The following is a 24,736-nucleotide window of genomic DNA, read 5'->3' on the forward strand; positions in this document are numbered from 1 at the left end:
GGTTTTTGGTTCTGGTGTGTTGGTGTTTGGTGCTCGGAGGATGCAGGGCAGCGGTGCTGTCTCTGACCCATCGCAGCTCGGGTGCTGAAGTGCCACGGAAGGGGCTGGCGATGGGTCGGGGGGGGCTGCGGGGTGCGCGGCCCAGGAAAAGGCTGCGTGTGGCTTTGGGGATCGCTTGGGGAAAAGCTGTCAGGGATAATTAAAAGAATAGTTCGGGCTCAGACACACGAGAGATGAGGCCAGGTGGAGATGGGGCAGGGAGACCCCATGCTCGTAGCCCTCGGCAGAGGCCTGGGGTCTGCGGGGGGGCTCGGGGGGCTGTGCCACCACCCCAAAGCTTTCTGCCAGGCTCCTGCACCGGTCGCAGCAGCGCATTTCCAGCCCGGGGACTCAGTGCTGGTCCTGTCCCCCAGGTCCTGCACTCGTCCCCATCCTTCCAGCATGTCCCTGCGCCACCGGGGGGGCTGCAGGCAGATGGGTCCCCCACCACCGTGAGCTCAGGGCCGGTCCTGCCGAGGGGTTTGCTACCAGCTCATGCCAGGACCTGCCAAACCACAGCGTCTGGCAGAGCCTCAGCTTCAAGCCATCGCCTGTCTTGACTCTTCGCTTGGTGCTCGCCCCGGCTCTGCTGGCCAGGGAAATTCCAGCTTCTCATGACGGCGGGGTTTTTTTTACCCTTTCTGCTGAATTTCTGCTGTTGTCCCCATGCTGTCCCCTCGTGCCACCCAGCTGGCGCCTCTTCCTCCCCATGAGCGTGGGCAGCTCAGTGTGAGCACAGCGCGAGGGTGGTCACAGTTGCCCCTCTGCATCTTCCAGCACTGCCATTCCTGCCCACTGGCACCCATCACCGCAGCCCGGCCCTGGTGGGGCTCCGCTCCCAAGTCCTGTGTACAACGAGGAGGAAAATGCCCTTTGCCAGGGCTGGCCTTCCCGGACGGTGCTTGACCCAGCTCCCTGAAATGCATCTTTTTCCCTCGCCTCCTCCCTGGGGCGGAAGCCCAAGCGTGGAGCTCCCTGCAAGCGCAGCTTCTCCCGGAATAAGCCAGTTGTGATTTGTCCTTCCGTGCTTCCGCTCGTGCTGTTGGCGCTGCCGCATGAACCTGGCAGCCATGTGTTTCCAGGCCCTGGGCCGTGCTTCCCTGCTTCGTCACCCCCCCTGTGCCCCCAAACCGAGCCACGCACCCGCGTGCCGCGGGCGCAGCGTGACCATTCCCGCTCCCCGGGGCACAGCTCGGCTCGTGTCCTCGCTCCGTGCCCAGGCTCGAGGTGCTCCAGCTCCCGCCGTGTAACCCCCTTCCCGAGGGCTCCCGGGTCAGCGGCAGCTTTGGGCTCGGAGAGGCCGCGGTGGCCGCGTGAGCGCTCCCGAGATTTTAGTTCGTTAGGTATATGCAATAATTAATAACTCGCCACTTCAGCTCTTCGTTACCAGCAGTAGTTCTCGATGCTCTTTCTGTTGATGTTTACTAATGTAAACCCAGTATTTGTTACTGTAAGAGGAATTTTTTTTTTTTTTTTGTACGGTACTTCAAAAAAACCCACAAAAACTAAAAAAAAACCCACACACAAAAAACTAAAAAACAACAAAAAAAAAGAAATAAACAGAATTAATGAAACGGCTGTGGGGGATTTCTGTGGGACGGATGTTAAGCCGGGGGAGCGGAGGCGGGAGGGTGTTGGGGCTGTGCCCCAGCTCCTGGGCAGGGTGCAGGGTGTGACCCATCGCCCGGCCGGTGCCACGCCGTGCCAGGGCTCGGCTCCCCCACAGTCTTGCAGCAGGGGACAGCCCCGGGCTCACCGGCCGGGCAAGCAAGGAGCCGGCAGCTGAGCCCAAAGGGGCAAAAAATAGCCGGAAACGGCAGCTGTAAACAGCGTGGGGAAGTGTGATGTTCCTCCACGCTTGGCCTCAGGAATGAACCCAGTGGGTATTTTGGGCAGCACTCACCGCCCACACCCAGAGCTGCCAGCCTGGGGGTGCTTCGGCAGCTGCACCCAGCGCCAGGGGGCTTGGCAGGGGTGGGACACGCAGCCACCCCCCTGCCTGCTGGGGGGACGCCGAGCGTGGGCAGCTCACTGTTGGGTTTCTGTCCCCCAACCTGTCGCGACCTGCGGGGAAGCGGCGGCCGCCGGCGGGGCTGGTGTGAGGGGCTGCGACCCCGGAGCCACCGTCTGGGGCTGTGGCCCCCCAGTAGGACAGTGGGGACGGGGTGGCCAGAGGCAGGAGGCCCCGCGTGAGTCAGCAGCGTCGGCGTCACATGAGGCGTCCGGTGGAGCCAGGCAGGAAGGGTGTGTGGAGGCGGGCGCAGCCGGGCTTTAAAAGTCCTCGCGGGGACGGGTTCGCCTCCGCGCCACCCCACCGTCCCCATGGCCCCCGCCATGCCGCTGGCTCTCCTGGTGCTGGTGGCTGTGCTGGCCCCGGGGCTCGGGGTGGCCCTCACCGGCTGCGACTACCCAGCCCACCTCCAGTGCAGCTCACGGGAGATCGCCGTCGCCTGCCAGGTCAGAGCCACTGGTGCCAGGGCTACTCCAGCTGCCCACCTGCGCTGGCAGCCCACATGGGGCAGGGCCACCGGGCACACGGGGAACATGTCCCGCCGAAACAGCACGCGCGGGGCTGGGGCGTGCGGGGACGGTGTCAGGGCATCGCGTGCCCGCGGTACCTGGCTCAAGTGCCGGCTCTGAGCATCCCTGCGGCACAGGCTGGCACACCGCGGGGATGCTCGGAGCCCCTGTGCCATGCTGGCACCACGGCACTCTTCAGCATCTCCAGGGAAGTGCTGTGCAGCCAGACCCAGACCCCGACCCCGACCCTGCCCTGGGAAGCGCTGCCACTTCTGCTTTTTCAGCGTAAACCAGCTTTCCAGCTTATTCTGCCCCGAACAGCCGCGGACGGTGACACCGCTGCGATGGCAGGTCCGGCAGTGCCCTGTGAGCCCCGCGGGGCTGCAGCCAACGCCGGGCGGTGGGTGCTGGGCTGCACCCCCCACTCAGGCGCATCGCAGCCATGACAAATATGTTTTCCCTGAAAATATTTGGGGAAGTTCCCGTGGAAAGCCCCGGCGCTGCGTGCTGGCGGGGCACAGGATCCTGTGGCTGCATGCAGCCCTCCAGCCACTCTCACTTCCCTCCCGGCCCTGCACACCCTCATCCCCCTCCTGCCCCACACCCTCTGAGCTGTGCCCCAACCCCTGCAAATACAGGGGAGGGGGCTGCAGCCATACTCCCCTCCACGTGCCCCGAAACCTTCCCACACGCAGGCGGAGAGCCGCTGTGCCAACCTCTCACGCCGGGCAGCCGCCCCCGTGGAGCTGAGCCTGTTCTATGAGAGCCTGTGCCCGGCGTGCCGCGAGTTCCTGGTCCAGGAGCTCTTCACCGCCTGGCTGCTGCTGCCCGACGAGGCCCTAAGCATCACCCTGGTGCCCTATGGCAATGCCGAGGTAGGAGCCAGCCCGACCCGGTGCCGTGGGCGCTCGCCCTGGTGCCGCTGGCCCCGCTCAGACCGGTTGGTCCTGCAGGAGAAGAACATCAGTGGGAAGTGGCACTTCCAGTGCCAGCACGGCCCAGAGGAGTGCTTGGGCAACATGATCGAGGTGACAGTGACAGTCCCTGTCCCCGCGGTGCTGGCACGGGGGGGGTCCAGCAGCCCCTCACTGCCCACCCCATCCTTGCAGACCTGCCTGATGCACGAGGCCAAGAACTTCAGCACCTACTTCCCCGTCATCTTCTGCCTGGAGTCGGGCAGTTCTGTCACCAAGAACCTGGAGGCCGTACGTCCCCTTCCCCGTCCCCCGCTCCCTGCCACGGGGATGCCCCCGTCCCCCTGACCTCCCCAGGCGCATGTCCCCTGTCCCAGCAGTGCCTGCAGATCTACGCCCCGCAGCTGGACGTGGGCCGCATCGTCGCCTGCGTGCAGGGGGACACGGGGGCCACCCTGATGCACCGCAACGCCCAGCTGACGGACGCGCTCGACCCCCCGCACCAATACGTGCCCTGGATCCTTGTCAACGGGGTACGGCGGGGGGGTCACTGGGGTGCCAGAGTACAGCGGGGAGGTCACCAGGGTGCCGGGGTACGGCAGGGGGGCATCACCGGGGTGCCAGGCACGGCTGTGGTATGGCGGGGGGGTCACCGGGATGCCAAGCAGGGCCGGGACACCGCGGGGAGGGGGTCACCAGGGTGCCAGGCAGGGCCGGGGTATGGCGGGGGGGATCACTGGGGTGCCAAGCAGGGCCAGGGTATGGCAGGGGGGGGTCACCGGGGTGTCAGGCAGGGCCGGGGTATGGCGAGGGGGGGTCAGCAGGGTGCCGGGGCACCGCGGGGACCCTCTGACCGGCCCCACTTTCCCCCCCGTGCAGAAACACACGGACGAGCTGCAGGCCGAGGCCCAGGCCTCACTGCTGGGGCTAATCTGCCGCCTCTACCAGGTGGGGCGGGGGCCCGGGGGGGACCGGGGAGCGCGGCGCTGTCCCCACCGGGGCGCTACCGGCCGCTCTCCGGCAGGGGGAGAAGCCCGAAGCCTGCGGGGGCTCGAGGGCACCGAAGGCGGCGGGCGGCTGCAGGCGCTGAGGGACGGCGTGGGAGCACCGGGAGAGCGGCGAATAAAAACGATGGTTTTAGCGGAAAATGGAGCGGCTCGGAGTGGTGATGGCGGGGAGGGGCGGGGGGAAGCGGGGAGGGGGCGGCCGGTGCCCCGCTGCGGTGCGGGGGCAGAGCGGGAGCTGCGCCCCGGGGCGCCGGGCCCGGCCCCGCGGGAAGGCGCTGCCTCGGTACGTGTCATGGCGGCGGCCGCGGCCTCGGTACGTGTCATGGCGGCGGCCACTGCCGCGGTACGTGTCATGGCGGCGGCCAGTGCCGCGGTACGTGTCATGGCGGACACCGGAAGCGGAAGACGCTCCGTCACCGGACGGGCCACCGCTTCCGCGTGCCGGTGGCGGAAGCGCGGGGCGGTGAGCGGAGGGAGGGGCGGGGGGATGTGGCGGGAGCGGCCATTGATGTGGGAACGGGGTGGGGGGGCACGGGGTGGGACTGGGGGGAACTGGAGGCACGGGGGGGGGTTTCCCGAGGGGGAACTGGGAGGCTCGGGGGGAACGGGGAGGGCGGGGGGCACGGGGGGGGTCAGTGGGGGCACGGGGGGGTAAATGGGGGGTACAGGAATAACTGGAGTGAGTGGGGGCGTCCGTCAGGGATAACCGGGGGGTGCAGGAGGGTAACGGGGGGTATGAGGGGAACTGGGGGGCACTGGGGTGACTGAGAAGCACTGGGGTGACGGGGGAGGGGGTCAGCAGGGGGGTCTGGGGGGCAAAGTGGGAGTAACGGGGCACGGGGGGAACTGGGGAGACTGGGAGGGTTCGGCAGTGCTGACTGGAGGGCACAGCATGGGGAACTGGGGGTCATAAAGGAACTGGGGGGCACAGCATGGGGAACTGGGGGGCTATAGAGGAACTGGGGGCAAAACATGGGGAACTGGGGGGCACAGAGGGAACTAGAGGGCACAGCATGGGTAACTGGAGGTCTCGGGGAACTGGGGGGCACAGCATGGAACTGGGGGGCACAGCATGGAGAACTGGGGGTCTCAGGGGGAACTGGGGGGCACAGCATGGATAAATGGGGGCACAGAGGGAACTGGGAGGCACAGCATGGATAACTGGAGGTCTCGGGGAACTGGGGGGCACAGCATGGAGAACTGGGGATCTCAGGGGGAACTGGGGGGCTCAGCATGGGTGAACGGAGGACGGACACAGGAGTGACTGGGCTGCACGGGATGGGGGGGATGTTACATCAAGGGTAACTGGGGGGCTGTGTGTGGGGGCTCCATCCCCGCTGACCCCTGCGGCAGGGGGCTCTGGGGGGGTGTCTGCCCGCAGGATGCTGGCTCGGGGCCGGCGGCTCCTGCGCTGCTGGAAGCCGCTCTTCAGCGGCCGCCTGCTGCTGCTGACCAACACGGCGAGCTGCGGCGCGCTGCTGGCCGCCGGCGACACGCTGCAGCAGGCCTGGCACCGCCGGCGGCACCCCGGCACCGAGCCCCAGGCGGCCCGGACAGGTGAAAACATGGGGGGGGGGACACGACACACCAGCCCCACGCATCCTTTAATCCACGCTCGTTGTCGCGGGGCGGGGAATTAGGGTCCGGCTCCCTGGCACCACGCGCAGCCACGCTCCCATTGTGCCTTCCCGAGCCGGATCCGCTGTCGGGGGGAGCCTGGGGAGCTGCGGGGGGGGGTCACATAAATAATTCACCGGTCACCGGCGCGGTGTTGTGTTGCAGGACGCATGTTCGCCGTCGGCTGCAGCATGGGCCCGCTGATGCATTACTGGTACCTCTGGCTGGATGCCACCTTCCCGGCGCGGGGTGTGCGGGGGCTGAAAACCATCCTCAAGAAGGTCCTAATCGACCAGCTGGTGGCATCGCCCGCCCTGGGTGCCTGGTATTTCCTTGGTACGTACGCCGCGGCGGCACCCGCCTTGTGTCAGTGTCACCGAGGACGGAGCGTGGCCCACGCTGCCGGTGACGTGGTACGTTGCGTGGGTGCCAGCGTGACGCCTGTCACCCGCCCTTGGTGGGGCAGACGTGGGTTTCCTGGAGCTCCCTCCCTCCCGCTGGTGTTGGCACTGCCCTTCCCTCCCACGGTGGGGGTTTTTTTGGTGTTTTTCGGTGTCTGGCACAGCTGAGACGGCAGTTCCCATCCACGCTCCCCAGCGTGGAGCCTCGTGGGTGCTCCCATTCCCGCTGACGCCTGTCCATCCCCGCAGGCATGGGCACACTGGAGGGCCAGTCTCTAGAGGAGAGCTGGGAGGAGCTGAAGGAGAAATTTTGGGAGTTTTACAAGGTAAATACACCCCCCCCCCCGAGCTCTCCCTCCCACCCCTGGTGGGCACTGGGCTCTGGCAGGAAGCGCCTGGCTGCTCTTGGCTCTCGGCAGGCTGACTGGTGCGTCTGGCCAGCGGCTCAGCTCCTGAATTTCCTCTTCGTGCCACCCAAGTACCGGGTGGTTTACATCAACGTCGTCACGCTGGGCTGGGACACCTACCTCTCCTACCTCAAACACAGGGTGAGTGCTGGCACCGCGGTGCCACGCGGCCGTGCCGCGCCGCCGCAGCCAGCCGGGCTCACGCCGCACGTGCCGGGTTTTCTCTTTATTTTCCAGCCTGGCAGCCCCCCGAGCGCCGGGCACGCCGTGCCGCGTGAGAAGCAGCGCGGAGTCGGCGTGTAAAGAGGCAGCTGCTCTCGGCGATGGCGACGTTTTCGGAGGCTCCTGCCCTCCGCGAGCAGATTTCTGGGCATCGCAGCAAGCGTGGCACAATCCACACAAGGAAAACAATGAGCGGAGACCACCACAACCGTCTGCTCCTGGGCGGATCTTCCTGATTTACTCATCTCCTGCTTGCAAGGACGGGTTGGGGTCGTGTTTGTAACCGAGCTCGTGTCACGGGCGACGGTGCCCTGCGAAGCCATTTCGTGTTGGATTCCCCGGAGCAGGGCGGGAAGGAGCTGCCACAGCGATGCTTTGCCTTCGGTGCCCCGGGGAAGGGCCCTGGCACCCTGCCCTCTGCTGCAAACAGATTTTTTTGGGATTTTTTTTCCCCTTCTCCAAGGTGAGGCTGGCCCTTTGCACCCCTCCAGCACCCTCCTCTGCTCTCCGGCAGAGCCAGCCGCTCGCATCCCTGCCTTGCTCCCGCTCCGGCTGCTTGGCAGAGGGATGCTGCCCCTCCGCTCCCACCGCAGCTCCTCGGCCCTTTTCCTGCTGCTTTTTGTCTTCCAGCTGAAGGGAGAAGCCACCCGGCTGCTGCCTCGGCTCCTTTTCGCTGCCCTGTGCGCCCACCTCCCCGGCACCGTGCCTGGGCTCCACCAGGCCGGGCCGCAGCCCCCCAGTTTTTATAGAAAACAGCGGTGCCATTGCCGCCACCGGCTTTGGCAGCGGCACAGTCGACACGGAGGCGGCTGGGGGTATTTATGGCAAATTTTTTTGCAGCATTTGGACCATCCCGCTCATCCCAGCTCCGCAGCTCCCCAGATGAGCTGGACGCTTGTGCCAGAAGCTGGGAATTTATTTCCAGCATCGCTGAAAACTGCCTAAATGTGATTTTTTTTTCTTTTTTTTTTTTTTTTTTTTTTTTTTTTAAAGCTTCAAGCTGTGCCTTATTTACAGCTCTGTCCTCATCCCTCCTGCCACACACCCCCGGGGTGACACCAGCCCTCCCAGTGCAGCAAACAGAGCTGCCGCGCCACGGCCGGAGCCATTTGGTGAACGCTCATTAAGAAACCAGATCGGTTTTGCTCTTCTCCGGCAACGAGCTCGCCAGGTTATTGGCACCGAGCAGAGGGGACGGGCACCGCTGCCCCCTCCCCACCTGCAATGACGCCCCAGGAACCGGTGATCAGCATTGATTTATTTCTTCACAACCATTTCTTTTAATACAGTGATTTTTAGGAAATTGTACTCTTTTTGACACTTTTGACATTTGTACAGTACAGTGTAACTCTTCCATAAGTAAACTTCACAAAAAAATAGGAAAGAGGGAGAGGAGGAAGGATGGAACAGGGGTCTGGGAGGGGGGAAAAAAAAATAAATCTGTAAAATAAAGACACAGCGCTCCAAGAAAAAAATAAATAAGAGGGCAGCAAGACCTCCGGGTCCGGCATCGCTACAGGAATATCCACTTATTCACAGTCTCCACAGAAGCACAGTACTACAGGAACACGCGAGGAGCCCAACGCCCCGCGGCAAATTAGCGCCGCTCCTCCGAGCCCCGCTCACCCCCCCCCCCCCATCACCCAAAACCACGGGGGGGGGCGCTCTGCAAAGGTCCCCATCCCTGAACTGAAGCTAATTTGCTGCGGCTTGTTTGGCTGGCCTCGCTCGGAATTTTTTTTTTTTTTTTTAAACCTTTAAATAATAGATGATGATTTTTTTTTTTTTCCCCAAAAGCTATACTCACAAGCCAGGTTACCACACCGAGAAAAACCAAAATGGAAATAAAACGCACCAACACGGCCACAGCACGGCAGGTCACGCGCACAGCGTCACTTCCTACGCCTATTTACAGGGAATCTCTTATGTACAAGGAGGAAGACGGCGGGAGCATAAATTAGCATCTATTTATACAAATAAACAAGAGTTAGGAAATATCCATCCATCTCGGGGGGGGGGGGGGTGTGGAAACCGGGCACAAAGAGCCCCCCAGGAGCTCTTTGGGCAGGTAGGGGGCACACGGGGAGGCTCAGCTGGGACATGAGGTTTTGGGGTCCCGTCACAGCCCCCCCAGCCCCTGCCCTGGGCAGGGGGCTCGTCCCTGCTCCCCGTGGAGGGGGCGGCAGGACCAGGGGTGATGTGAGCCGGCGAGGGCGAGCAGAGAAAATATTTCTCAGAGAGGGGGGGCTTGTGGAGCGACTAAAAGCAGAATTGGGGAGGGGTTTCTCCTACTAGCCCAGGCTTAAAAATAAATAAGGGGGGGGGCACAGCCAAACTGAAAGGGGGGAGCTCCTAAAGGGGCTGCAGCCCCCGGAGGTATCAGCAGCAAAAGCCCCTGCGGGACCCCCAAGAAGAGGGGCTCAGGGGGGCTGGGGGGGTGCACTGACCGATTGTGGGGTGGTGGGGGGGTGGGGCTGGCCCTAGCAGGCACAGTCCTGGTGCGGGGGGGCCTGCTGGTCCGTGAGCTGGGGGCCCTGCTTGGCGCCGGTGACGGCGGGGTCGGCCGTGTCCAGCGACTCCGACATCTTCTCGCAGATGATGTCCACCAGCCGCTCGAAGGTCTGCTTGACGTTGATGTTGTCCTTGGCGCTGGCCTCGAAAAACTCAAACCCTGGGGGGCAAAGGGGATTGGGGGGGGGGGGGTGGGGAGGGCACGAAGCCACGACGTCAGGGCTGCAAACCCCCCACCCCGCGTCCAGCCGCCCGACGTCGGGAACTTTTTCCAGCTCCTCCTCCCTGCGTTAAATATTGAAGGGCTGCGTGTGCCGCACGCCCGCACCACCCGCCTGCAACCTGCCCCCGCACCCACCCGGCGATGCCGAATTTTCCCCGCCCCGCACCGCTCGGCAGCCGACAGCGGGTTTACGGAGCCGTAACAGAAACCGCGGCGCTCGCGGCTTAATTATCCCTTATTTTTTTCGTTAGGTGACAAGTCACCGCCGGCGATCCAAGCGGGAGAATTACAGCGAGGGAATTAAGCCCCTAATTAAATTATTTGTGGGAAGATGGCTGCGCCGCTCCCCCCAAACCCCCCCCCCCCCCAACTCACCGAGGTGCTCGGCAAGCTGGCGGCCTTTCTCCGAGGAGACGACGCGCTCGTCCTCCATGTCACACTTGTTCCCCACCAGCAGGACCTGGGCATTGTCCCAGGAGTAGGTCTTGATCTGGGTGGACCTTTGGGGAAGGAAAAGTGGGAAATGGTGTGGTGGGGGGATGGCAGAGCACGGCACAGGGGGATGCCTGTGAAGGGGAGCCGGGGATATGGTTGGGGAAGGGTCCCCGGAGCTCAGCCGGGCGCTCACCAGTCCTGCACGGCGTTGAAGGACTCCTCATTGGTGATGTCGTACATCAGGATGAAGCCCATGGCACCACGGTAGTAGGCGGTGGTGATGGTGCGGTACCGCTCCTGGCCGGCCGTGTCCTGGGTGGGGGAGCAGCACGTCACTCCCAGGGACGCCGGCACCTTGCAGGGTCCGGCCACCCTTTGGGGCACTCCGGGGTCTCCAAGGAACGTCCCTCCCCACCCGCAACACAGCCCAGCCGGAGCTGAGGGCACTCCTGCCACCACCGCCGGTGCTTCCAGCCCCGGCAAACGGCGGAGCAGCCCCACGCCAACCATCCCCTCCATGCCACACACCCCCTGTGCCGGCACGGGGACATCCGGGGGGTCTCACCCAAATCTGCAGCTTGATGCGCTTGTCATTCCGGTAGATGGTCTTGACCTTGAAGTCGATGCCAACGGTGCTGACGAAGGCGGGTGTGAAGGAGTCGTCGGCGTACCGGAAGAGGAAGGAGGTTTTCCCCACGCTGCTGTTGCCGATGATCAGGATCTTGAACATATAATCGAAGTTCTGGTCCGAGGATTCCTTCTGCCCATAGCGGGAGTCGGTAGCGGACGCCATCTGCAAAGCAGAGAAGATGCCATGGCAGGGCCGGCGGCTGCGAACACACGAAGCCAGGCACCGGCGGGCACCAGCACCGCTATCCGGAGCTGCTTCCCGGTTAAGTCACGTTTTGATTTAGGATGGTCAAGCATCACCGGGGGCGAGGTGCCAGTCGCTCGGCCATCAATGGCGATGCCACGCTGGCTCCTGTCACCCCCGACGTGGGGACCCCCAAGAAGATGCCCGCAGTGAACGCGGGCCCGGTGTTCGCTGGCGCGGGGCGGGGGTCCGCGGCCCTGGCACGGGGGTGCAGCCGGCGGCTGAGGTGCTGCAGCCTCTCCTGCATCTCCCCCACTAAACGGTGCCCCCGCACGCCGTGCCCAGCGCGGCCGCTGCTTCGGGGGGGTGCTGAGCGCTGAGGGGGGGGGCGATGCCAGGCAGGGGTGCAGAGAGGTGGGTGCCTGCCCGAGGGCGCTGCAGGTGCAGGGTGCTGCCGGGCAGTGGGTGCTACGGGGCGCGGGCGCTGCCGGGGAAGAGGGGGGGCGCGCAGGGTGCTGCGGGGGTGCCGGGTGCTGCGGGGAGGGGGTTCAGCGTGCTGCAGACACGGGGCTCAGCCCTACCCCTCCCCGCAGGCCCCAGCCCGGTGCACCCAGCCGGTCTCCGCCGCACCCCGGTGCACCGAGAGACCCCGCCCTGCAGCGGGGAGCGCAGGCCCCCCCCTCCCCCCCCCCCCGGCTGCATCTCTCCCCCCTCCCCTCCCCGCCCGCTGCAGTCGCCATCCCCGGCGGCTGCCGCGCACCCTCCCTGCCCCCGGCGCGGTGCAGCCGCTGCCGCCGCCCCCGGTGCCGGGGGGTGTCCGGGGGGCGCGGTGGGGATGGGGATGGGGGGGGGGGGGAAGGGGGGGGGCGCGGGGGCGCGCGCTCACCTCCAGCCCGCGCTCGCGCCGCCGCCTCCTCCTCCTGCAGCGACTGCAGCAGCGGCGCGCGCCGCCCCGGCGGTTGCAGAGCCCGGATGACGTCGCCGCGGGGGGGGGAGTGGGGGGGTGGGGGGGCGGGGCTTGGCATGTAAATGAGCGATGACGTCAGCGGGCGAGCCCCGCGGGGGAGCGCTGATTGGCCGGCAGCGCGCTGTGATGGACAGCCGGCGGGTGCCACTCCGGGAGGGGCGGGGAGGGGGAGGAGCCCCCCCCCTCCCGGCGCGGTGGTGGGCGCCGTCCCCCTCCGCGCAGCGCGCAGTGGTGCGGTCCGGTGGCGCCGCGGCGGCCGAGGGCTGAACCATCCGCTCGCCGGGCGGGGGGGCGCAGGGCGCACCATTCCTTTTCGAGGGGGACCCCGAGTCGTCGCTGCTCAACGAGGGGCGACGCCCCACAGCCTCCCCTGTCACGACATGACCCCCTCTCGTGGCGGCCAGCGTGGCCTGCCCAGGCCCCCGTGTCCTCCCTCGCCCTGCGGCAATCGTGGGGATTAGAGAGAGGTGGCATATGGCGGCCGTGGGAGGGTGGCGGGGCCCAGCCCGGGGCATCCAGCAGGGATGGATCCAGCAGGGATGGATCCAGCAGGGATGGATCCAACATGGGTGCTGCCCTCCCTCTCCTCCAGGCACGGGTTCCACCACCCTCTTTGGTGCAGCAGCCCCTCAGCCAAGCAAGGAGTGAAAGGGATTTTTCAGCCAGCTCCGGCGGAGAGCCTGGGGCCGGATCCGGGTGCAGCATGAGGCCATTCAGGGAGTGCTGGGAGCACGGAGCCTCGCCTGGTCCCGATCAACCTGCTGGCACACGGCCCTGCTCCATCGGGAGAGACAGGGGAAATGCCAGGCACCCGCCCGCGAGGTGCACAGAGCCACCCGCCAGCCCGCGCAGTGCCCGCGCGGTACCCGCACTCCCGGCTGAGCCTTGGAAACTGGCTGGGCTGGGAAAGGAGCATCCAGCTCCCATGGCCCCGCTGCCACTGGGAGAGCACGGGGCAGGCAGGAGGTGAGAGCTGGCGGGGCCCCGCGTGCCAGGGCAGTGCCACGGGTGGGGACGTGTTTGCAGATATAAATCACCGTTGGGAGCAATGCGGAAGAGCCGGGGAACGGGCTCTGCACCGCGCCAAGCCGGCGATTAAATATTTACCTTAGCCGGTTGTGTTTGCCAGTGACGGATCGACATTTCCAGGGAGGAGCTCGCTTTGTTCAAACGCGGAGCAGGGCCCTCCCCGGTGCCTGATGGTCCCTGGGGACACTGGCATGACTGGCACGACCACGGCTCCCACGGCAGCAGCACGATAAAGAGGCACTGACAAGGCATTACTTGGTGAAGAACAAACCAGGTTTAATCTCTGGAAGGTGAAGGAAGAAACTGGAAAGACCCCAGGGGGCTGCCCCGACCCCTGCAGAGATGTGGGGCAGGATGGTGGCACCCGCCAGGGCCCGAAGTGCAAAGTACAAACGCTTTTCGCGCGCCGATCACGGAGCCGAAACGCGTCTTTCTGCCGCAGGAACGCGTGCGAGCGCGCCTCGGTGAGGCTTGTATTAAAAAGTGAGCTACAAAAGGCTACAAAAGTGAACTTGTCCCCAAATAAATAAACCACTGACTCGTGCCCGTGCTGTGCCCCGGTGCCCGGCCATGCTGAGGTCACCGGCACCCACCTCGCCATCCCACCGTGGGGCTGCTGTTCTGCGAGGGGCCACCCAGAGAGACACTGAAATGCTTTTGGCTGTGCCTGGACCCATGAGGGACCTTTTCCCAGAGCCCTGTGGGGCATGATGTCCCCAGGGCTGGGATGGGGCAGGAGTACAGTGTCCCCAAGCCCTGTCTGAAGGGGACAGGGGCCTTTTCCAGCAGCTGTACACGGGGACGCTGGGTGGGAGCAGGGGACAGTTGCTGGGAGAGGGCGAGCAGCGTCCTTGTGTCCATCAGGACCTGCCCAGTTCCCTCACAGGGACACGCTTTGGGTCCCTCTGTGTCCCGGTGGCCACACTAGTCCCTGCGGTGCCAGTGCTCTCTCCACTTGCCAGGGCAGTGCCCAGTCCCACGTCCCCGCGGCAGCGAGGGCACCCACCGGCCAGTGCCGCTACGTGCCCAGGGGCAGGAATGTGACGTTGCCCTCCATGTCCAGGCACAGCCCCTGGCTGCCCTCAGACCCTGGCTCCGAGCGCCCACTGCCACCACCATCCTTTGGCAGTGTCTCCTCCAGCGCCCGTCGGTTGTCCACGTCCCTGGGGCGGGTGACAGGTGAGTCCTGTTCTCCGGAGCCCGGTGACAGGTGCTCGATGTCCGCCAACTCCGAGTCATCTGTGGCTGGTGTCTTGGAGCCACTGTTGTCTTCATCCAAGGGGCTCTCAGCTCCCTCTGGCTCTGTGTCCAACTCACCCTCCTCCTCCTCCTCCAGCGTCAGCTCGAACTGGAACTTGTCAGTGGTGGCGGGGGACGCTCCGGGTTCCTCAGGTGGTGGGGACGGGCTGCGTGGGATCATGCTCTGGTACCATTCCCGGTTGTCCTCCAGTGTGTCCAGGATCTCCTGGGCATCGGGGTGCACCAGGTCTGCCCACGTCTCCCACAGCGGGTGGGCGATGAAGTCGATGAAGCCCACCTGGGGGAAGGCATTGCTGAGCTCCCAGCCCGGCCCTGCGGCCCCAAGCCCAACCCCGTGCCGCTGCCCCACCTGGGACTTCTCCACGGAAGCGATGTGCTTGTCGCACATGGGGCTGATCTCCATCCCTTTCTCCCGTTCCCGGTCACCTTGGCGGAAGAACTCCACCATGATGCGGTCGGTCCATTGCCGGTACAGCTCCAGCGGCTTCGTAGGGTTGCTGAGGTCGGCGCAGTGCACCATGTTCTGCAGGACCTGCAGACACAGCCATGGCATTGCTTACCCAAAGTCCTTTGTCCCCCAAGGCCACCATCCTTGTGCTAGGCACCCCCTTGGCCATGGCCAGCTCAGGTTGGGAGGGGTGGTGGCACCGAACGGGACATCCCGGTAGCCCTGGCCAGAGCCAGGACCAACGCCTGCAATGCCGGGAAGGTTTCCGCACCCGTGTCCCCGTGCCTACCTGGATCCGGTCGGAGTAGTTGTCCAGCAGCAGCACCCCCAGGCTGGTCACCTTCTTGGTCTCCACCATGGTTTTCAAATCCGCCAGCAGATTCATGTGCTTGGACATGTCTGTGGCCAGCACCTGCGCAGGGCAAGCCAGTACTGGGGCTCAGCCTGATTCCACCACAAAGCCCCTCCAGCCCAGATCCCCCACCCTGGGTCGGTCCGAGCCCCCCCATACCATGTCGATGGCCATTTTGCGCAGTGACTGCCTCTGCTTCTTGCTCAGGTTTTGGAAGATGTCGCAGTTCTCCTCCTGGAGAAGCTTGAAGCCCACAGCCAGGTGGTGGTTCTCCAGCACCGAGGCATCGTTGTACATCAGTGCCAGTTCTGAGTCTGCAAGACAGCACCAGTCACCCCAGGGTGGCTTCTGGACACTGGGGTCCCCCACGCCCCCCCAGCTCCATCCCTGCACCCCGGCTCACTGGTGTTGATGAGGAACTGGTTGGAGACACCGGGGTGGTCAACATCATGGATGGCGCTGGCGAAGATGGCAGCCATGATCTCCAGGTCCGTGAAGACAGCCTAGGAAAGGTGGAAAAAGACATTGCAGATGTGTTATGGCCCCGCCAGGCATGCTTGGTGGCCTCGGTGGCCTTGGGTGACCAGGGCTCACCTCCAGTGCGGGCGTGGAGAGGAGGACATGGGTGGACTGAGCCACATCAGCAGCATGGATGTTGTTGTGGTAGGCCACATCGGCGTGGTAGTGATCCTCCAGTGTCAGCATGTAGGTGATGAAGGTGTTGACAGGGATGCGGAAGGTCTTCATCAGGTCACGCTCCTGTGGGAAGGTGGGAGGTGGCTCATCCCCATCCAGGCACGGAGATGGGGACACCCCGTTGGGATGCTCACCTGGAAGATGCTGTACATGATGACCGTCAGCGGGCGGTTGCCTGAGTACTCGGCAACTTTAAACACGTTGAGCCCCCACTTGTTGGTGTCCTCCAGCTCCTGGGGAGCAGAGGGACAGAGGTCCACAGGGGGCCAGCGCCGGGGACCCTACGGCCAGCCGGGTCACCTACGCTGGAGCCCACCTTGGCCAGCAGCTCCTCCTGGTCCGTCCGCACCCCAAAGCGGGGGATGCCAGCGGTGGCGAGGCTGGAGCCGTGCGTCAGCTTCCGGACACCGCTGATCTGGGACATGGGGCGCTTCCTCCGCTCCTTCTCCTTGTCCTTGGCCAGCGCCGCGGGGATCTCCACCTCGTGCTGCTTGTCTGGGCCAGCGCGGGGCAGGCAGTGAGTGAGGGGGAGCCCAGTCATGTCCCCCTGGCCCTGGCATCCCCCAGTCATGCCAGTGACATCAGCGGCACAGATAACACCGCGGTGCCATGGCAATGTGGAGGGCTGGGGGGTGGGTGCCCTCACCCCCTGCACAGGGCCACCTGCCTGCCATGGGACCCAGACCCTGCTCTGGGCAACCCCCCGTGCCATGGGGACAGCCCCAAGAGTCCCCCATGGTGCACCAGTATACACCAGTGTGCACCGTCACTTCTAGCCAGGACAAAGGCAGCAAACCCCATGGGGACACCTGGGAAAGCCCCCCCAGCCCCACTCCCCCCATTTAATTTACTTGCAAGATGCGAGCGGGACCAGCCGCTGGCACCGTCCCCGCAGGCACCAGCACCGCAGGATTAGTGCCCAGGTCCCCGTGGGCGCGAAGCCCACCTGGCTGCGGGCAGGGAGGTGACACCGGGCGGTGTCCTCGGGGTTGGGGAGGGGGGTCCTCACCCAGGAAGGTGCTGGAGATGTACTCGGAGACCTGGTTCCCCGAGCGGCTGGTCTCGGAGAGGTGCGTCAGCTCCCGGTTCAGCATCCTTTTGAACTGGGGGGCAGCGGGCAGGGCTCAGCGGGGCAGGGGGCAGGCAGGACCCCCAGCTGCCCGTCCTGGGGGGGGTCTCTGTGCCCCCTGGGGTGATGGGAAGCTCCGTGCCAGGTCCCCTTACCTTGTTGGATGCCATCTCGCTGACTGAGTGCCTGGTCTGCAGTGTCTCCAGCTGGTCCAGGCACCAGTCCAGCTCCTCCAGGGTCTCCCGCGAGAGCTTCTGGTGGGCATCCTCTGCTGGGGGCAGCCACTGGCTTGGTAAGGGACCTGCCAGCGGCACGGCCACCCGGCACGGCCACCCGACACGGGGGCACGTGCATGATCCCGGGCTGCGGCACCACGAGCCCCAGTGGGTGGCTGTGCTGCACCGAGCCCGGGGGCTCACCGGCGCGGCGGCTCACGTCACCCTGAGTGGGGTGGTCCGGGGCACAGGGGGATGCTGGGGATGGGGGTCGAGCATCGGTGGGCAGCGACGCTCAGCCTCGTCACACCGTCCCCGTCGCACGGCAGCGCCGTGGTGTGCCATGCTGGCCCCGCGGGGTGACGGCCGGCCCCGGGGCAGCCGCGCTCCCGTGGGGCCACGCTCGCCGCCGGGGTTTTATTAATGGAAGGTTTGACGTCAACGGGAGCCTTTCCACCGCCGCCGCGGCATAAACGGCGGCCAGGCGGGAGGAGCCGCCGAAAACCAGACATGGATCCCAAAGGGCAAAGCCGCAGCTCTGGCCCCCCACCCTAGGACCCAGCAGGACCCATCCCCGGGGGCACGGGGACAGCCCGCTCACCCAAAAAGCGTCGTCCCCATCTCCCCCCTGGCACTCACCGGCGAGGCTGGCCTTGCTCCGGACGGCAGGCTGCTGCTCGACGCTCGCCTGCGAAACACGGGGGGGCTGAGCAGACGAGACCCCCAGGGCAGTGTGTCCCCCCCTCCTTGCCATGGGTCGGAGTCCCCCACCCAGGCGAGACCCTCACCCTCCCCATCCTGTGGCCGACTCACTTGATGCCAGCACGGTCCTGGAGGTGGGTCAGGTTGCTCCGGACGGTGCGGAGGCTGGCCAGGACCTGGGGGGCAAGATGGGGTTGGGGTCAGGTGGACCCCCCCAACCCCGGGACACTCACCCTGCTGCTGGGTGCAGGGCCATGTCCCATCCTCACCGGGGCACGGGGACGGCACCTACCTGGGCGAACGGCGTGACGATCATGTCTTCTCCATGCCTGCGGGAGCGAAGGGAGCATGAGCCTCATGGAGGGGGACCGCGGGGGCTTCGGGTGGGGGTCAGGGTGGGGGGCACACACTTACAGGTCGCTGGCGATGGAGGAGTTGCGGGACATGGCTTTTGGGGACAGGTCATAGTCACTGTCGGAGCGGTAGAGGAACGACTCGCGGCGCTGGCCGTGGGGGAAGGTGCCTTGGAGGACCAGCCCCGTGCCCGGGCTGGCCTGGGGGTCCAGCGCGCCCCGGCCTGGGGGGCCATTGTCCAGGTCGAAGCTGCAAGGGCAGAGGGAACAAGGCTGGCATGGGGCGGGTGGTCCAGGACCTCAGCCCACGGGTGCGGGGGCACAGCTTGGCTCTCTGTGCCACTGTCGTGCTCAGTCCCGGCTCGGTGGCCCCTGCGGTGATGCCGGCCACCGCCCAGCCTGGCCCCACCAACTCCTTCACCCCGGTGCTGAGAACAGACGTAACTCAGTGGTGTCCCTCAGCACCCTGCCAGCACAGCAGGGCTGGGACTGGGGGCACCGGCCAGTGAAGGCGCATTGTCCGATGTCACCCAGGTGGGACAGGACCCCCTGCCCTGAAGCCCCCAGCTCCAGAGACCCCAGGAAGGGCCAGCTCCTGCCCATCCTGTCCCCAGCACTGTGGTCCCAATTGCCCCAAGTCTTCGAAAGTCCCAAAGCATCCATCAACGCGGGCTCGGGGCACCGTGTCTTATGGGGAGACAGTGTCCCAGCCGCAGCAGAGCCAGGGAAACCGCTGGGAAGCCAAGCCCTGGCCCTGGGGGACACCCCAGCCAGAGCCACCTGGCAGCCGTGCGGGTCCACGGGGGGACAGGGGACACGGGAACAGGGATGGTGATGCTGCGGTGTCCCTGGAGTGGCCGCGGCCGCCTCACCCAGCTCCTGCTCCGCTGGCCCCGGGGTCATGGGAAAGGCTGTGCACGGAGACGCAGCAAGGGCCACCCAGCGCCTGTCCCCTCCTGCAGCCGCCATGGGGATGGGGACGAGCCACCCCCGAGCACTGGGTGAACTGGGGAAGCGCGGATGCCACCAGAGCCACCCCGTCCCCATCGCACCGCTGGGGAGCTCAGCACCTACCCGATGCAGGAGTGCCGCCGGGACGGGCACCGGCTGCCCGCCAGCATCTCCCCACTCCAGCAGTGCCACCGCCAGCCCCGGTCTTCGCAGCGTGGCCGTCCCCAGCAGTGGCAGCGCCAGCCAGGCACCGCGTCATACCGTCCCGCAGCCCCTTGTTTTCCTGCCTCTGCTTCGCGTCCCCGATGGTACCGCGGACACAAAGCCGCATTGTGGCTCCGCCAGCCTCGCCGGTGATGCCCGCGCCTGTCCCCGGCCCCGTGCCATCACCTCTGACCCCGCTGCCAGCCCAAGGGACAGTCCCAAGCTCCCGGGGTGGGCGGGGGGGATACCAGCCCGCGTCAAGGGGTTCGTGCCGAATTAAACCCCCTCGTTTCGGTGACGGGCTGTCGGCATTAATAACCGCTGAGCGATGCTGGATGGCGGCGGGGGGGGCCGGGGGCCGCTATAAATAGATGCTGTTGCTGCTGAGGAGGGATCTGCTGATCCCCATGGCATCCACGCAGGTGGGGCCAGCACCCACCAGCACCCCAGGGTGCGGGCAGGGGGGCACCCCAAAACTAACCGTGTATGGCTCCAATGGAGGGGGGCAGCGAGGTGCCTGGCTGTGCCGCAGTGGGTGGTTTGGTGCTCGGTTGTGCCAGGAAAAGCCCCTCACCCTCCCCACCACAGCCCCCTTCGCTGTGGGGCAAACACCCTTCGCATCTGCCAGGTCCTGTCCCGGCCATCGCTGCAACGAGTGTGCCAGTGCTCAGCCACGCTCAGCCAGCAGCTCCCCCTTGCCCAGCTCAGCCCCTGGCTGCGTGGGGACCCCCACTGTCCCCTGCTTGTCCGCCACGTCCCCATGGGCCCGCAGCCCTGGAGACATGCCACAGTGTTGAGGGGGTCCACATTGACCCCATCCCGGCAGCGCAGCCCAGTGCCTCCTCCCACCCCTCCCGGGGCTGAGCGCAGCCCCTCGCCGGGCACCCGCCAGCGTCTCCCCCCTTACCAGAGGGGATGCGCCACGGTGAAACGCCGCTGCAGGCGGATGCTCTGGTTCATCAGGAGCTTCCTGAAGAGGACGGGGGAATTGCGGGGAGAATTGCGGGGGGAGTTGCAGGGGGACGACGCCGGTGAAGCCCCCGGCGAGCAGTGCGCAGCGGGCAGCATGGCACAGCCCAGGAACCCCTGGCACGGCGGCGGCGGGGACGGCGAGGCCACGCTGCCCGCTGGTGCGGAGCAGGGATCGTGCGGCTGTCCCAGCCCTGGCCCCGGCGGCCCCGGGAAACTTTCCATCCCCCTCCCGCCCGCGCCTGGGAAATTAAACAACTGTCTGGCTCCAGCAGCCGGCACATGGAGCGGGTTCCCCCCCCTCCACCGGCTGCGCCGGCCCGTTGTGTGCCCAGCGCTGGCCCCGTGCCACCGGCCACACTGCTGTCCCCAAGGTGGCAGCTGCTCCCACAAGGACAGGGGTGCTCTGCCCGGACATACAGCAAAACACCACGCAGAGCCCTGAGTGGCCACGATATATGGAGCGGCCACGCCATGGTACCACTGAGGGGTATGGCTGAGCCTGGAGCATCCCGGAGACACAGTGTGGACGCACCGTGGTGCCACTGAGGGACACAGTCAAGCCTGGAGCATCCTGGGCACATGGTGTGGCTGCACCACGGTGCTATGGTGCCACCGAGGGACACGGCCAAGCCTGGAGCATCCCGGACATGCAGTATGGACACACCACGGTGCCACTAAGTGACACGTCTGAGCCTGGAGCATCCTGGACACACGGTGTGGCTGTGCCACAGTGCCACTGAGGGACCTGTGAGAGCCAAACCCACCCCGGGGCTCACATCATGTCCCCAGCCCCTCCTCGCTGCCCATCGTGGGGTGGTGCCTGGTGGGGACAGGGAGGAGCAGGATGAGGCCTGGCCAGTGGCACTGGTGGGGGAGCCGCTGGCCTGGCCGTGGGACATGGCACCTGCCCAGCGGCGCCTGCGCGGTGACCCTGAAACCCACTGGAGCAGGGTCCTGGTGGAGGGGTCCCCGCTGGCTTCCAAGGGACTGCAAGCACGATCATGGGGACACAAGGGCAGAGGGATGCTGGGACGCAGGGACACCAGGGGACATTGGGGGGAGCAGAGCTGGCCCCTCGGGCTGCCTGGCACCCAGAAGCCCCTCGGACAGCCAGAGCCGGGCAGGATGGACTGCAGGACAGCCAGTCCCCGTCCCCAGGACAGCCAGTCCCCATGCCCTCCCGGGCTGCGGACACGTGTCTGTGCGGGGCATGGACGGCAAGTGACACCGGAGCCAGGTCCCTCGGCTGTGCCAGCCAACTGGGCTGTCCCCACAAACTGGGCTGGGACAGGCACAGGGCGGTGGAACGGCCCAAAAATAACCCTGTGAGAGGGACTGAGGTCACCTCCGGGCAGGGCCTGCCAGCCCTGCGGTGGCACCTGGCTTGGGGACAGCTGGGACAGGGGATGGGGACAAGGAGGGGACAGGGATGAGGACAGCGGGATGGGGACAGGGATGGGGGTAACTGGGATGGGCGTGATGGGGATGGGGGTGATGGGGACAGGCCACCAGCCAGTGGGGACAGGGACAGCCGCTGGGGACGGATGTCCTCGGGCCGGAACAGCGGGCACAGTGGCAGAGGGGATTGTCCCAAGCCCAGCGGTGCTGGCAGCAGCCGCTGGCACCGGATGCTCTACCGGTGCCGGTGCCGGTTCCCCCGGGGCCGGTTCCCGGGGCCGCTGTCCGCCCGCCGGTGCTGAAACCTGCCCTGTCCGGTAACCCCGACCCGGTACCACCGGGGCGAACGAACCGCCCCCTCCCCGTTCCGCCCTTACCGAGGAGGCTCGGACTCGTCGCCGCTGCTGGGGCCGCTCTCCTCGATGGTGAAGACCACCCGGGTGCCCTCGGGCTCGGGGCCGCGGGCCGCCTCCGCCAACCGGCAGCCCAACGGCGGCAGCAACGGGCTGCCGGAGAAACGCCGGCGGACGGCGCCCACCGCCGCTCCCGGTCCCGACGGGGCGGCCTCGGCGGCGTCGCGGCAGCGCTGCGAGGAGACGGGGCGGCGGTGAGGGGCGCGGGTACTGGTACCGGGGAACTCTGCAGGATGCTGCTGCCGGGGCGCTGCGCGGTGTCCATGTGTGTGTGTGTCCCGCCCGGGGCAGCCCCCCCCCGTCACCGGGCGCCGGTAACGCACGGCGCCCCCTGCCGGGCACGGTGCCGCGCTGCACTCCGGGGCACCGGGGAGGGGGGAGGGGCACACGGGGCTAGGGGCACAGCCGGTGCACCGGGAGCGGCTCGGTTCGCAGCGCACGGAGCCGCCGGGACACCCCGCGCCGCCACCAGAGAGGACACCCCCGCCCCCTCCCCCGGGACCTCCCCGGAAAAACCCCGGAGCCGGCGCGCAATTACGCGGAGGTGAATAATAATTAACCGCCCATTAAAGGGATAATTAACTCCCGCTGAACGTCGCCATCCCGGTTATTGCTGCCCAGGGGCCCGGCGCTGGGACGCTCGTACCGGGGACACCCCGCCCGGGGACACCCCCTCGCCTCCCCCTCCCCACTCCCGGTGCCGGTGCCGGTGCCGGTGCCGGTCTCACCTCCGCGCCGAGGAAGGGCAGCGCCGTCCGGCTCCGTCGCATCGCCGTCCCTGCGGGGGGAGCTCCGGGAGCCGCGGCCGCGGGGGGCTCGGCGACGGGACCCCCCCTTCGCCCCCCGCCCCGGGGCCGGGACACGCGGATTCCTCCCGCCCGTGATTTATGGGCTCCGGCTCTCGGCCGCGGCGGCAGCCCGGGCTCAGCTCCCGCCTCGAGTTTCAGGGCCCCTCCCCGGGCCCCCTGCCTCCCCCCCCCGCGCCCCGGTCCCCCCGGGGACGGGTCACCCGGGGGACGTGGACCCGAGGCCATGGGGATGGACCCCGGCCACAGCACCCACCAAGCTGTGAACCCACCGGCACCACGTTAATGATCAACCACGGGCACCCGTTACCCACCGTCCCCGGGGAACCGGGGTGCACCGGCGGAGGCTCAGCTGGTTGCACCCACGGAGCCCCTCCATCCCCTGGGCTGAGCCCCCCACACCCCAGCCGGCACCAGGAGCAGCCTCAGCCCAAGCCTGGGGGATGTGGAGCCCCGGCAAGGGGGTCCAGGCTGCTGCCAGCCCCCCGCCCTCACCCAGAGCCCCTTACCGGCACCCGGTCCTCGCGGTGTGCCGCGGTTCTCGCGGCGTGCCGCGGCCCCTGCCAAGTGCAGCGGAGCAGAAGGAAGGCGACGTGCGTGCCTGGCCGCGCGCTCCCTCCCGTCCCACCACGCCGGGGGGGGCTGCATGGCCCCCACCACCCTGCGCACCACCGCACCGCAACCCCACACCCACCCTGCCCGGCCTGGGGGCACTGCAAGGCCTCCAGCTCGGTGTGGAGGACCCCAAAACCCATCAGGGCCTCCCCTGGGACCGGGGGTTTTCCCCGGGGAAGGTGCAGAGCACACGGCAGACGGGAAACCAGAGCCAAGGCAGCGGCTTCTTTATTGAGCAGCGTGGGCAGCCGGGGGGGCCGCAGCGGGGGGGTCACCTCAGCACGTGGTGGATGACAGGGGACCCTTCTGTCACCTTGGTCTAGGGAAGAGAGAGAGCAGGGTGAGTGCCCACAGCCCCTCCCGCACCACCCCAACTCTGCTCCCCCAGCCCCCCCCCACGCACCAGGTGCACCTCGTCCAGGTGGCGGAAGCGGGGGATCCCGCGCTGGCACCGCCACACCAGTAGCACTGCTACTCCCCCCACCAGCACGCAGACGAGGAGGCAGATGACAACGACCAGGCCAGGGCTCAGCTCGGCGGGGGTCTGCGCTGTGGGGGCGAGATGGGCACCCCGTTACTCCCGCAGCACCGCCAAGCCTTGTGCCCGGCCTCCGAGCACCGTGGTGGATCTCGGGGTTCAAGATTGCACCACCCCCCCCATTGCCATCCCACCCCGCACAGACCTGGCACTCGGAGCCCCCCTGCCCCAGCCTCCGAGTGCAGCCCCTGAGTCGGGGGTCTAGGGCAGACCCAGGCAGCTGCTGTGCCCATATCTGTGGGCAGGTCCAGGGACTCCCTGCCTGCATGGTGCGCCCAGCCTGGCTCTCACCCGAGCTGCTGGCCACAGTGCTGGTACCAATGGCCAGTGTCGTTCCGGAGCTGGTGGCCAAGGTGCTGCTGGGACTGGAGCTCGCTGTGGGCACTGATGAGCTTGTAGCAGAAGAGGACCCATCAGCTGCTGTTGAGCTGGATGGATTCTCCGTGGTCAGGGAAGTGGACAAGGCTGTGGACAGGGACTGTGCTGTGGCTGTGTTGGATGCAGATGTTGAAGGTGCTGATGAGCTTGATGTCGTGTTGGTTGGAGACAGTGTCACGGTCGTATTGGTTGAAGACAGTGTCGCGGTCGTATTGGTTGAAGACAGTGTCGCGGTCGTGTTGGTTGAAGACAGTGTCGCG

At 66.6% G+C, this 24,736-nt stretch overlaps 4 protein-coding genes across 7 annotated transcripts; 2 read left to right on the top strand and 2 right to left on the bottom strand.

Moving 5' to 3' along the window:
* The first annotated feature begins 2,361 nt into the window (after positions 1–2,361).
* Positions 2,362–4,563, top strand: IFI30 (IFI30 lysosomal thiol reductase). The gene is made up of 7 exons (XM_086627890.1): positions 2,362–2,496; positions 3,255–3,434; positions 3,513–3,587; positions 3,669–3,764; positions 3,854–4,006; positions 4,353–4,421; positions 4,498–4,563. The coding sequence occupies exons 1-7, from the start codon at positions 2,362–2,364 to the stop codon at positions 4,561–4,563; spliced, it is 774 nt and encodes a 257-aa protein (XP_086484016.1).
* A 1,299-nt stretch (positions 4,564–5,862) lies between these two features.
* MPV17L2 (MPV17 mitochondrial inner membrane protein like 2) lies at positions 5,863–8,740 on the top strand. The gene is made up of 5 exons (XM_086627892.1): positions 5,863–6,037; positions 6,263–6,433; positions 6,748–6,824; positions 6,918–7,046; positions 7,143–8,740. The coding sequence occupies exons 1-5, from the start codon at positions 5,863–5,865 to the stop codon at positions 7,206–7,208; spliced, it is 618 nt and encodes a 205-aa protein (XP_086484018.1). The 3' UTR covers positions 7,209–8,740.
* An 867-nt stretch (positions 8,741–9,607) lies between these two features.
* On the bottom strand, positions 9,608–12,019 carry RAB3A (RAB3A, member RAS oncogene family). The gene is made up of 5 exons (XM_086627891.1): positions 11,997–12,019; positions 10,862–11,089; positions 10,490–10,608; positions 10,237–10,361; positions 9,608–9,798 (listed from the first exon to the last, which is right to left on the bottom strand). Exons 2-5 carry the CDS (start codon positions 11,087–11,089, stop codon positions 9,608–9,610), a joined length of 663 nt encoding a protein of 220 aa, XP_086484017.1. The 5' UTR covers positions 11,997–12,019.
* A 2,105-nt stretch (positions 12,020–14,124) lies between these two features.
* PDE4C (phosphodiesterase 4C) lies at positions 14,125–22,909 on the bottom strand. 4 transcript variants are annotated; one of them, XM_086627887.1, is made up of 17 exons: positions 22,868–22,909; positions 22,104–22,312; positions 20,264–20,326; positions 18,263–18,451; positions 18,141–18,177; positions 17,960–18,024; positions 17,782–17,834; positions 17,087–17,202; positions 16,872–16,965; positions 16,179–16,357; positions 15,997–16,095; positions 15,761–15,925; positions 15,570–15,669; positions 15,326–15,480; positions 15,104–15,226; positions 14,716–14,898; positions 14,125–14,643 (listed from the first exon to the last, which is right to left on the bottom strand). In XM_086627887.1, exons 1-17 carry the CDS (start codon positions 22,907–22,909, stop codon positions 14,125–14,127), a joined length of 2,391 nt encoding a protein of 796 aa, XP_086484013.1. The 4 variants fall into 4 exon arrangements, with proteins under 4 accessions (XP_086484013.1, XP_086484014.1, XP_086484012.1 ...); XM_086627888.1 differs by lacking the exon at positions 20,264–20,326; XM_086627886.1 differs by lacking the exons at positions 22,104–22,312; positions 22,868–22,909 and having other exon boundaries at positions 17,087–17,199; positions 20,264–20,550.
* Positions 22,910–24,736: the final 1,827 nt, after the last annotated feature.

The sequence above is a fragment of the Tauraco erythrolophus genome, chromosome 28, assembly GCF_009769465.1.
Source record: "Tauraco erythrolophus isolate bTauEry1 chromosome 28, bTauEry1.pri, whole genome shotgun sequence".
NCBI classification, from domain to species: domain Eukaryota; kingdom Metazoa; phylum Chordata; class Aves; order Musophagiformes; family Musophagidae; genus Tauraco; species Tauraco erythrolophus.